The 13,663-nt window shown below is 43.1% G+C and overlaps 1 protein-coding gene across 1 annotated transcript in view; it reads right to left on the reverse strand.

The window, feature by feature from the left end:
* Positions 1-13,663, reverse strand: part of tenm1 (teneurin transmembrane protein 1) — a 153,030-nt gene that overhangs the window by 97,068 nt on the left and 42,299 nt on the right. Inside the window, exon 4 of the mRNA XM_037462334.2 lies at positions 2,561-2,804. Within this exon, the coding sequence (XP_037318231.2) occupies positions 2,561-2,804 (244 nt within the window). The remainder of the gene's footprint in view (positions 1-2,560; positions 2,805-13,663) is intronic.

A 13,663-nucleotide genomic window follows, 5' to 3' on the forward strand; every position in this document is an offset into this window, starting at 1 on the left:
ACAGTGCATTGAAGGAAACATAAGCCAAGATTTTTAAAAGTCAATTAGAGAGAAACATTAAATTAAGAAAAAAAATCCTTTTTTACTTTTAGTAGAATTCTCTCTCTTTGTTCTATCTAGATTCTCCTTTTATGAGTCCATTGGCTGAGTTTAAACAGAGTCAGATGGCATCCATCCTTCACTGTCTGCATCCCCCCCACCCCCCACCTCTCCCCCCCCCGTCCTCTCTCCATCCACCTATCCAGAGAGCCGTGAGTCAGATGGGGGGACACAGGAGGCTGCACACGGAGAAACACCTGAGGGTTAATGGCAGTTCAAACCTGAAAGGCCACTAACAAATTTAGAACAAACATCCGCACACACACACACACATATATATAGAGATGCCCCCAAAGGACTAGCATACACAAAGATATGTCAAATGCGAGTGAGCATTCTCACATTTTGGACACGGGTGCACAGGTCAGCTGTGCTGCGCTGCTCTTTATTGCTCTGCGGAAGGTGGATCAGAGCAAAAGGGATCAGAATACGGCTGAAGAAATTGCATTTGTCTTGGCGAGAGTGGAACTCTATTCTTCTTGTGCGGCGCTTTTAAAAAACGCTTCACTGTTCCTCCCCGGCTGCTTGCCTTTGATCTTCTCACACAATATCCAGGGGCGACGCCAAGGAAGCTCTGAATTCATATCAGAGGGCAGATTTCCCCAGAGAATTTCAAGAAAATGAGAGTTCCCCTCTCTCCAGGAGGTGGGTGTCTACGGCCCGAGGGCTCTCTCTACCTGCATGTGTGCAAATGTCTGTTTGTGAGTGAGTGAGTGAGTGTGTGACTGTGTTTCAAGTCTTAACATTTGCTACGCCTCTTAACACACCCAGCATGAGACCCGGCCCCATATATTGAACACCGATATCTACAGCCCTCCACATGCACGCATCTCTCCAGAAACATAACAGATACGAGTCTGAAAAGGAAATCCATGCGCACTTCAGAGAGTCTTAATCTCTGCTGATGCAACGTCAATAGGTTTCAATACCGATTCGTCAAAACGCTTCCAAGAAAATGGAAGTGCTCTTCACAACAGGAGATACTCAACAATTTCTGTTTAAGGTCACGCCATCGTTTCTAATTCCATCAGCGTGAGCCCCCATGTCAACTTTGTAAACACTTGATAAATCCTTAATCCCACGCCTGAGATTGAGCCCGATAGCAGCAGCGTCAGGGTGAAAGCAGAAATATGAAATCATTAGATCAGTAGTGTGACAGAGGGGGGAGAGAAAGAGAGAGAGAAAAGAGTGCTTGAATATTAAATCCAACCCCAAACAGTTAAGCAGCAAGGACTTTGTCTTCCCCACCGCCCAAAGCCAGCTAGAAGAGAGCTAATAACGTGAGAATTATGTTATGAGGGTGCACTATTCTATTCTATTGACTGTGCATATGATCACATTTTATGTTTCAGAACTAATAGCCCACTATCAAATGAAAGCCATCTGACTAAAAATTCCCAAATTCAGAAATGCATCAAGAGAAAAGGCACCGTCCAATATGCCAGCACGCTGCGGAAATTGTGTTTTTAATCACATTTCTCTTTGGGGAGACTTCTTTATGTACTGCAAACATTTCCTGAATGACATACACTCACAGACAAAAGTGTGAATCGTATTTACGCTGTATTTTCATTTGAGGTAAAAACACTTGGATGAGTACTGTAATTACAACGCACTTGTAACTTTTACATTGATAGTCATGTCTGGCAAATGATTAATTTAAATTGTCACTGAATCTAATTTTATTCTTCCCTTCCTTTAAATGAGTTAAGATCTAATTATGGCCCAATGCATAACTTATTAAAACCTCTTCCTCCGGTGGGGCAGCCTGCCAATCTCACCCTCACTCATAATACCAGAATTCAGCTGCCGCATCAGCCTCTCATTAAACATGCAAACGTAGTCTTTTGCACCTTCCCACTAGACAATGACTTACTTTTATTTTCAGTAGATACTGGTCCCCTGGTAGATCTGTCCACAGTGGGTGGTAAGAAAATGATGAGAAGCCCAAAAACCCTGTAGATATTCCTTATGACTTTGACGGTGTGCAAAGTCCTGTAATAATACCCCAGAGGCCCGCGTGGCACTCCACTCACAGCTTTCTAAGTGTGACAACATATCCTTTCCTCACAAATCCTTTAGTCCAACATTCATTCGTAATGACTCCACTCTGACTCTTGCTTCTTTCTTTTCTTTGAGAAATTGTGAAAGTGCACCACCACAAACTCAAAATAAAATGTCTCAAATCTAATGAGCCTCATTTGAGAGACGTTAAAGAAATGTTTTTTTTATGGAGTGACATAATGTTGGAGTAGGGCAGGTTGCCTTGAGCATGTTTTCATTTGGGGAGGGGGGGTGTGACATATTGACCGCATTAGGACTGAAAGCCTTCTTGGAAGGAAGCCTCCCGATTGTATAAAATCCTTGAACTCTTTTTGTTCATTTGTTTGGATAAAATATCATTTGTTTTTTTTGTTAAATCGCCTCGTTAGAATCAACCTTGGAGGCCCATTTTTCTTACCTGGTCTCCAGGGGGATGTTGCTGTTGAGTACCCAGCTGTTGTGAAGCTGCGCCTGGTCTGCGCTCGCGCCGGTGTCTGGCCCCTGGCCGCCCTGGCTGGCCTGGCACCGCGTCGGCATGGTCTTCCTCTGCAGGCTGACCTGGGTGTAGGGCGCCGGGCGGGCACAGGTGCAGGCGTGCGGCGGCGGGGGAGGCGGGGGCAGCGGGCGGAACGTGAACTGACCGGCTGGACTGCTGGGCAGCTCTGCGCGGAGACACGGAAAGGAGCCGAGGAAGGAGGCGGGATGGGGAGGGGCAGGAGGGGAGAAATAAACAGAGCTTTATTAGGAGCCATACATTACAAATAAAAGTGGCATGTTAGTTGACAGTTTATTGTTATTACACTGATTGAGCAACATAAATCAGCTCAAAATCGGCGCCTGTCCAGTGGCTTCCCTTCCTACCTGCTTTGATACACTTCCAGCCACCATATAAATAGGTTCTTGGCTGCCTGGAACATTGAGCATTAAAAAGCTAGCAGCTCTGGCTTAATCTGCAGCCGGCAGACCAAACTACCCATGTGATGTTTATTATGTGATCTGTAGCTCGGCGGAATGAGCTAGCCAGCTGTAACTCCCTCACTCTGGTAACCTCGGGGTCTAACTGGAGCTCTCTCAATCCATCATTTATCACTCCCTTTCCCTATAACTCTCCCTTTTGCTCTTCCTCCCTGCTGCTCTCGCTCTCTCTCTCCTCGGAGTCTTCCAAAAGCGAGCGGCCGACTAATTACAGTGTTGCTAACGGAAAATGGTGCGTGCATATGTTTGTTTAATGTGTGAAGGCCTGTCTAAGTGGGCGACGGCAGATTATTCATTATTTAGTTGGGCCCACTTGGGTGTGGTGTGTGGTGTGTCGGTGTGTATTCATGAGTGTGTCCATGTAGATTGTATATGAGAAGTGGCCTTGGTCACCCATACAGCAGCTGGCCTTAGAGAGCATGAGACCATAAACTCATGTTGACGATCGAGAAGCCATTGAGGAGTAGGGACATCTTCTCATAGACCTCGATCCAATCTGACCAGTAGGAGTCCAGTACAAAACAGAAATGTAACCCAACCAGTCGATTAGACTGTTTTCCCCATTCCTCTGTAAGTAGAAGGACAACACCTGAGGGCAACTTTTGTTATTCTTGTCTTGTGGAAATAGGGAGAAGCAAAGAATGAACTAATGTTGTTTTTAGTCTCTTTTTGCACACACCATGTCACTTGCCCATTACGTCTACATCTTTTCCCAAATATTGCGAGGAAACGGTGATTGAATGTGTTATTGTCAACATTTTCGTGGCAATAAATCTGTGGCGCGTGGCAGTGAGAGTGTAAGTAACGTTTAAAGATCATATTGCTTTCATCTCCTCACACTAAATGATTGTTCCCTCTTCGCACAGACATGTAAGCCAGCGCGCGTTGACGAATCCGCCAATGTTGGCTGACATGCCACATAGCACATCGGGTTTGATGACTTTCAGTTGCGGGTAATTCACATTCGCAAGATGTATATTGTAGCAGTGTGTCGAATGAATGCTATGGCAAGACAGGAGCTTTTCTGTAAATAGGCCTATAAACCTTTCCACAGTCATACTTCCACGATGCCATCTGTCCAGCCGAAATGGCATCCTGAAGACTGTTGAAGTAGCAGTCGTGACGTTCCCTCTGGTGCTGCCTGTGTGTGTACGTCTGCATATTTATTCTTCCAGAAGCACAAGGTCAACTCCGTCAAAAATGTTGCTCGAGCAGATGACAAGTGCTCATCTTCTAAAAACACATTGGCTGCATGTTACTGATCTTCCAACATGGCCGAATTCTTTGCCACATCTCCCAAAGCATGCAATGAAGGATTAGTCTCTGATCATCTGCATGCCGACACAATGAAATCATCTCTTCCTGACTCGTGCCAAGCCATTACTCACACCACGCATGTATTTTGTGATTTCAAGGAAAAATGGAAGGGGGTGCGCAGGGTGTTACTGAATGTTGTGTCCTCCCGTCATTGGTGATTAACGCTCTGGGCCATCTGTGATGAGGCACATTTCACACCAACGGATACAAATTTGATATTTTTAGCATTTTTAACATGTTTCTATGGAGTAGCAACAGCCGAGATGTGTAGTTTGTGAACGTACAAAGCTAGCAGATGAGTCATATTTATACACTCGTCCCTGTGATACGCAGCGGGCTACGTGGACCTCAACAGCAGAGTTTTCTCTCGAGACAGCAGAGTGTACAATGTCGCGTTGTGCTGCACAGAAACACAACCCTGCTTGTCACCGCGCTACATCAGACGATTTCGGCAGCCAATCAGTGAGTCCATGTGAGACCTGGTGAAATGACAGGAAATGTATTTGTGTCATCACCTGCAGGTGCTGTTTAGTCTCAACTAATGGATGTGGAAAAATGGAAGCTATTTTTAACAGCGCCACCTCGGAGTATTAAAAATGACATGCTTAGGGAAAACGGAAGAAACAATTTTTGAGCTCTACTGTATCCTGTGTCATTGTAATGCAGCAGGAGCTTGAATGAGGTGCTTAAGTTTTTTTTAAGAAGTATATCTGATTCCTAAGTAATCATGAGTCTTTTGAGTCTAGCCAGGATCCCCTGCTTAAAGGATTTTTTTCTGTAATACTGCAGATGTTTTCAGTATTTGTTACAAAAAAACAAAGATTTCTTTCAACAACAAAAGCACACAAACATGCAGTGCATTGCCAGGGCTGGGCACATGTGCACTGTGGCTTTTAATCAACCTCGAAACTTGTCTGGAGCATAACTTTGCTGACCTTGGACTTGACTGCAACTGTTATTCAGAAATTGCAAAGTCACTGCAAACATTTCTGCCAAAACAAATTTTGATTCCGACAATGCTGACAAATTCTCACATGCATCACAGTGTGCATCCATCAGCCTCAGGTGTGTAACCACATCAAAACACGTCAACTCGTGCCAACTCTTAAATGCTAATGTTTGCTCTTAGAGGCTGCCAGCACTGGTGGAGGACGCATTCGGAGCCTTTGCTTAAAGTAAAGAGGATCTCTACCACATTGTAAAAATCACTTCTGTCTGTAGGTGAAAGCTCAGAAAATGCTGGATACCGCCCTGATAATATAGCACCATTGCATCTTTCCTCACCCTGAATGGTTAATGCCCACCTCTTTGAAAATCTATGTATGCGGTTGAAATGGAGGCTCTTAGCAACAATAAGTGAATAAATTAATAAATTAATGAATAGATTAAGACGGAAAGAAAGAAATAAGAGATAAAGAGAGAACCTAATTAATTTGCAGAAACATTTCTCAAAATAGCTTTATAGTTTGAGTCAGACCTACAAACATCTCTGTGCATTCCCAATATCCTTCAATGCAAATGGTTGTGAAAAATGTAAAAGGCGTTTTCAACCCAACTGGCTCGCAATTGTTTTGAAACCAAAATAATGAATCCAAATTAATTCTGCCTCTTAAGTCTAAAATGATTTCTCGCTCATTATTAATCTAGACTTGTAAGAAACTCTGAGTTATAAGAGCTCCGTGTGGCTGCAACTTCACTTTTCTGGGTTTGTGTCGGCTGGCGAGGCAAGTGGGGAGAGAGCGAAGAGCAGACAGGAGGGGAGGAGGCAGGACAAGGATAGAGAGCCAGGGGAGAATGTAATCTTGGTGAGTAGGGTGACACGGGGCCCAGGCTGCCAGATGGTGCTTTAGAAGGCTTAGCTAAGGCAGCTTTTGGTGTCCGCTCCCAAAGATCCACAAATGGACTCGACTACATTGTTCTCGAACAAATAGCAGATAAAAACTCAGTCTCTCCTCACGAGCTCGTCTGCGTCAAGCGCGTGCTATGTTGTCTTGGATGGTAGACGTCACCTAAATAGGCCCAGTAATGTAGGCCATTGGTTGTGCGGTGTTTGGTGGGCCAGCCGGTAGTACGAAAAACATCAAACCCACCCTGAGGGGACTGGATAGAGGCCGGAGGAGGGGCCACAGTTGTAACAGTGTACTACATCCTCTGCCCTGGGGTTTCTCTTTGCCAGACATATCTGGAAAGTCGCTTATGAGAATTTTTTTTTCCTGGAATCATCAGCTTTTGGTTACATAAGAGAGATATGAGAAAAAGTGTTTTATAGCCAGCGGAAGGGCGATCCGAGGGGGGGGGGGTGGATTTACTGAGATATGTACTGGGTAGCAGGTATTTGGACCAGGTATAAAAGATGCATTACTGTCGGTGAGATGCAGCTAAAATAGAATTTGCATTAATGATTTATGACAATATAGGCATTTAAAGCAAAGTCACACTAATGCAATGAGAGGAGAGCCTGAAACATGACTCAGACACACACACACAATACAGCCTTGCTTTCATGAGTTTTGGGACTGTTTGGAGACTCACATTCAGTTCCTGGAGAATTACCCAAACCTTAAGAGTTGCCCTGACCGTAACCTACATAACCCTAACCTTCAACCAAGTCTTCACCTAAAATAAAATTACTTACATGATGGGCACGTCCCCATAAGGACGGAAAGATCTGACTGGGAAAACAAGTGTAGCCTTAAGTCATTACAACACACAAATGGGTATGTTTTTTTTGTTTTCCGATTGCGGTGGGGTGGGAGGATACTTCGGTGTAGGACTAGTAGAGGTAAATAGAACAACAGCGCTTGCTGTAACAGTTTACAGCACGGCTGCCTACTTATGGTCATGGTAAGTTATGGTAGCAGTTACCAAATAGAACAACAGCTCTTCATACCGAAAGCACAAAATGAGTCGATATAAAAAAACAACAACAAGCCTCTCGTCTTTTAGAAGTGAGGGAAGAGTCACAACAATTCAATACGTTCTTGGTTATTACCTTACTCGATTACTTGCAATGATTGGTTGCTTTTGAATGAAATTAAAATGTGTCCGTTAGTTAGCAAGGATTGCTAATTAGCATTACTTTCTGTTAGCTCCAACGGTCAACTGAGCATGCTTTACGTGACGTGATTGGTTGTTTTATAGCAGGCGATCTACGGCACTGCCTTGGCCATTGAACCGGTCGATCCCCTGTGAAAGAGTCAGAAGTGTATATAATTGGTAATTAGAATTTAAGGAAAATGTATCATTTCATTTTTGTGCAGGAACTAAAGATACATAACATATACTGAAAAGCATTTACGATTTCTCTCGAACGTCATGATCGCAGCAGGTGCCATACAGAAGAGCTGCATTATACACCACGGTTTAGTTTTTCTACCGTTTGACAGAATTTATTATTTTTATATTAAGTAAACGCTTGCTGCGTAAAATAACAATAACGATCTCCTGTCATCCGCGTAGGGATGTAAGGAAATGAAGTCACCGTCTGCAGCTCAATGACGCAAAAACACGGAAGGAGCGCCGCTACAGCCTCAGTTTTTAAGCTTGCGTGGTGGTTGCGGACGCAAACTCTGTGTCGGCTGGTGGGAGCGTGCTCGCCTGTGTGTGGGCGCCTGTGTCCATCGGGACGGAACGGACTTTTATAACGGTAGGGGAAACACTGACTTAAACCAATACAAAGTTGATGGCTAGCTAGCTACTGTAGCTACACAAATGCTAGGCTATTGATGAAGGAGTCTAGGGCTGCAACAACGAATCGATGAAATCGATTAGAATCGATTATTAAAAGCGTTGGCAACAAATTTCATTATCGATTCGTTGTGTCGCGCGACTATTATCTTTGAGTATTAAAAGAAAGTTGCGCGCGCCGCGCAGAGCTGGGAAAAAAAAAGTTGAGCGCTCGCGCAGCAGAACATCGGAGAGACCCGTACTACTGTTCTGAAACATGCGGAGGAAGAGAAGCCAATGCGACCTAAATATTTCACACTGAAATGGGGGGTGCGGGTCCTAGCGGGCAACGGGGGGGGGGGGGGTGCTGCGGTTTTCTATGCAGCGCCAGTAGTTTTACGTTCTAATCGCCGCGCTCGACTTCAAGGTGTAACCTTTATTATTGTTCGGTCTGAAACAGCGCGCCCAGTGACGGGTGGTGCAGCAATATTGATGTCCGGGTGGAAATCAGGAGAAAGGTCGGTCCGGGAGATTTTCGGGAGGGGCTTTGAAATTCGGCAGGGTTGACATGTCTGATTGTAAGATATGCAAAAGCGACATGGCCTGGCACTGGAGCACCACGGCAATGATTCATGATTTTGTGCCTAATATATTTAATTTGGCGGCTGTAAAGTATACATCATGCGATGTGTGTATGTTTTTTGTGTTAGTCCATTTTATTTGCTTACTTAGGGATGTTCAAGGAGCAATCTGTTAGTGCAAAAGATATTTAGGAAGTGCACAGTCAGTTCTATTTTTCAATAAAGGGTTGGAAATTAATGTTTTTACATTTTTTATTTTTTTATCCGATTCATCGATTAATCGAACAAATAATCGACAGATGAATCGATTATTAAAATAATCGTTAGTTGCAGCTCTAAAGGAGTCATCAAAGAAGTCTGAGAAAAGTATTTTAATTGGCTCAGGCACTGAACGGAAGCACCAAAGTTTGTGGTTTTCTGTACCTAACTCTACATAGTAAAGGCCTCGTGTGATAGAGCTGTCATGATGGTGTAATTTTCTTAAGGAGAGAAAAAGCAGGTATGAAAATGTTTGAAGAAAAAATGAATCACACCTGCAAAGATAATTGTCTCCGTGAGCGCTCATCATTAAAATGTTCTAATTTCAGTCATGCCAGATGTTAAGCGCCACCTCTGCATGGTTTTCTTCTAATAGGACAGAGGAAGTCAAGAGGCTACGGTGAGAAATCTAATATTGGTAATGGTATCGGACAACTAGGGACTATGTGATAGTTACTATTGGGATAGTGCGGTAAGACAATGGATGAGGGGATCGAGTTAATTTGCAGCTAAAGGGATGGCAGTCAGACCCCCCTGCAGCTGTCGCTTAGAGACAGTGCAGAATAGACAGAATATAGGGGAATATTCAAATTCAAACCAGGTTCGAGGAGGAGATAAATATCTCAATTATCTGACCTCTGCACAGACCAGAAATGTCCACCCCAAATTATGCTTAACACAACAGGTTCATTTAGAACACAAATATTGCAGGCAATACTGCAACAAATGGACGATTCCACACATCAAAGTCTCCAAGCAGGTAATAAAAAAATAATAAAAACTTATTTTAATTATAAAAGAAGGAGTATTGTCCTAAAATGTCCTACTGATAATCAAAAGCTTCTTCGTAGTGCTAAGTTAGAGAATCATTGCCCTGTTTTGCTGAAGTATTCGAGGTCAGAGGGCAAGCAGGATGTGCCAAGCAGGCAGACACAAGTCTGACAAGGAGGGAGTTAGGGACACACCAAGCACCACACACACACACACACTTTGGTCGTTTTGTTTACATTACGATTAGAAGACCCTTAAAATCGTATGTGACTGGGTCTTGTGTGGTGGGGGAAGAACCTGCTCCCCCTCAACACCAGTTTAGGGCCAATAGAAATCTTTCCTCTTCTGTGTTACAAGGGTTATAAAACAGGATGTTCTTCCTGATTTTAGTTATTTGTTCTTCCGGCCTCTGGGCCGACCAAACTGCTCCTGCCTTTGCAAACGCATCGCTGATACTTGATCTGTGATCTGACAAATAAATCTCCCAGAACGAGAGAAGTTGTTTGGCTGAATTCTTCCAGAAGTCCCCATCCGGGCTTCACATTTTTGAACACGTGCCTTCGATTTGTTTGTTTGCTCCTTCTCTTTTTAAATTATCTAACACTACCACCCCTCTGTGAACAACCAATGTCCAGTGAAATGGACTCCAGCTGAACTGTGACGTTTGATATGGAGGGTTCTCTTGTTGAAGGTAGATAGATGAAATGGATGACAATGTGGTGAGTGTTGGTAGAGAGAATGGTTGATGGACGGCACTTCTGGTTCCAGTGATGAAACTATCCCAAAAAAACAGCCTATGCACACGTTAAGGCTGACAAGATTCTTCAAAAATGACGTTCGAATATTCGCTTAAAAAAAAACACATATTCAAACATATTTGAATATCTGGTGAGCATTAGGAACGTCAATAACAGGACATAATAATACAACAAGACATAACTATTTGTATAAAAGTTTAAACATATTTAACAACACATTACCTACACAAAAATAAGGATATTAACTAATGGCCAAGACCCTGCACACACACGTGCGCGCTCTCTACGATGATTATCAGAAGGACATTTATTTATTATCTGTATGTAATCCTGCACAAACCACACTACGCAACAATTTGTGGAACAGATAAAGTTAATACAATAATAATGTGAAAGGCTCGAGCCAAGCAATAACTAGAACTATAGAAAAAACGGAGAAGATAGAAATTGAATAAATAAATATAATGGAGTAGTAAAATATATACATTCCAAATAATACGTTTCAAATTAAATAAAATCAATATTATAATAAAATTAAAATGTAGCCTTTTAATCTTTGAATAATTTGACTAATGCTTCAGAAGTCAATATTTTGGCATCACAGAACCAGCAGTTCCTCTTCACACGACAACACGTGATCGTGAAATGTTTCTGTCATTGTGCCACACGTCTGGCTACGAGGCAGCTGGCTTTCGAGTCGGTTTCCACTCAGTGAGATGACGGACTTCTTCTGCACCTGTAGCCCATTTTCTTTCTTTAAAAAAATCCACCTGCTTTCCCACGAGCGTTGGATCTTTGGTTTCCATATGACGGCTCCAATGCTTTGGAGTTACCAAAAGCGAAGCGAATTTCTTTATTTCGCTTCACTCGCGTGCTCTTATGTTAGTTGTCTCCGTAAAGACAGTTAGAATAATTTCCGCTACCTACTATAAAAATAAATAACCACTATTTCTGCTCTTTATTTGTTGTGTGAATTACACAAGCGTCCGAACCGTAAACAGTGTTGTCTCCGGGGTTCATGGATGCAGCACACAGCTTTATGGATGCCGCTTCCAGCGCTGCTTCAGGCTGACCAGCAGCCGGTTTGATGATGGCTCGGTGCCAGCGTCTCTCGGTTACACAGAAACCATCTCACAGGCGTTCAGTGTCAGCTGTGTGTGTGTCTCCGGTGAGCGGGAGTTTCATAAAGTGTGTTCACGCTGAGGCAGCAGGGCGGCGGTGATGGCGAGTGGAGCGTCTCAACTCTGGCTTTCGCAAGACGTCGTCGGGCGAATTTTTCGCCCAAAGTTGAAATATTTCAACCGCGGTTGCAAATTGAAAGTTTCGCGGCCCTATCGCTAAGATTAACTACAATAGACAACTCTACAAAATACAAACTATCAAGCATTCTTGCTAACGCAGCTAGCGTGCAATGGTAAAAGCTAACATAGCTAGCGTGCAATGGTAAAAGCATTGAACTTCACTTACATTAACTCACCAGGATATCAAATGTTCAAAGTTCTTACCTTCTTTCCCGAAACTGCAGTTGTCAGTTAACTCATACTTCAACGTTTATAGTTTATAGTTGATAATTTTTAATAATGATAGATTTTCTGGTCACTCCTACTACCAAAAAACAGTCGAGGAGGGAAAACAAAGATCATCTAAGAAGAGACAGATGATCACTTAAATAAATCTCTGTGTATGGAATAACACAGATTGAATATTTAGGAATAAACATAACTCCTTTTTTGTTAACACAGGTAAAATGTGACAACTTATTTCCCTCACATATGAACAGTAACATATTTTCAAACCCTGGTTATACTTGCCGTTTCAGGGACTCAGTCTCCAGTCTTGCTAAATGGTTTGAATTGATGACGGCAATAGCCCCCATTTAAACTTCAACTAATTTATAAGATTTAGTTTATAAACACTGTATTGTACACTGTAATGTATGTAAGTATGTAATATTCCGCTCCTCTTCCCTTCCTAATACGCTTGATACAGACTTAAAGTGTGGAAGCTGCAGCAAAAGAATGCATAGGGTCTTTAATGAGAAGAGACAATTACGTTTAGTGTGCAGCGGAGCATAAGAACATGAGCCAGAATATCATCGAAGCCTAATATTAACCGAGTTTGCTCCTCTTCTTCACTAATGCCCCCTTTCTCTCACGTCCCCTCACTCCTTTATCGTGCCAAGCGCTCTATGGCTCTAGTTAATTTCTTATTAGCGGAAAGCTGTATAAAATCCATAGAGCCTGACCTCAACAATATCAAACCTGTCTGTCTCGTTTCAGAGAACATTTAACACTATTGTTGGACCAAGCACATCATCCACCCCACTCTAAAAATATAAACTTAATAATTTCCCCTAGGATAGCTTTTCATCTATCCGGCTTCTTAATTGACTTGCATTAAGAAAGTTTATTCCACTTCTGTGCTGCGATGAAATAAATAATTAACCCCATAAAAAGGTCAGACAGCTGCAATTAGAACTCGCTGGTTTTTGTTCGTCTCTTTTTTTTGCGGTAATGAGAAGGGATCCCGCCCTCGCTGACCGTCTGTCTTTGTCTTCGGAACAGAGTTTGTGACTAAGAGATAACATCTTATCCTCGACCATGGACATTATAAGGCGCAGTAGGTCTCCTTCCATTAGCTGGCTGCTGGTGAAGTTGGTGTGAAGGATGGTTATATCGACGATAACGATAGCAAACGTATGATAAGGCAGGCTAATATTGCTAATGATGACGACCCCGGCGACGCCATGAAAATAAAGTTACTGATAATAGCTCCTGCGGTGATGAAAATAGCCGGGAAAACGACGATAGCGCCGGTAACAATGATGATGAAAATAGCAGTGATGGCGGCAGAAGCTCGGATAATTACGCTGATGACACTGGGCTCTGAGGCAGCAATTAGAATAAAAACAGCCATTGATTTATCTCCGCAGACACGGGGATGAACGGTGGGATCTCCGTTTAACAAAGTGACACAATCATGTTGTCCAATTAAAGCCAGAAAATACAAACGAAGACGCCGAGGAGCTCTAAGAGCTTTTCCCTCTCTCACGCGGCAACGCAGTCGATTTTCATACAGAGCCTGATAATTAGCAACCATGCATCACCCGCCTTTTTTTTCACGCCGGAGGACTCGCGCCGCGTGAGTGGAGCTGTGCGCGCGTGTGTGTGCGTGCACGTACCTCTCTGTCTGCTC

Source organism: Pungitius pungitius, chromosome 2 (genome assembly GCF_949316345.1).
Source record: "Pungitius pungitius chromosome 2, fPunPun2.1, whole genome shotgun sequence".
Taxonomy (NCBI): Eukaryota; Metazoa; Chordata; class Actinopteri; order Perciformes; family Gasterosteidae; genus Pungitius; species Pungitius pungitius.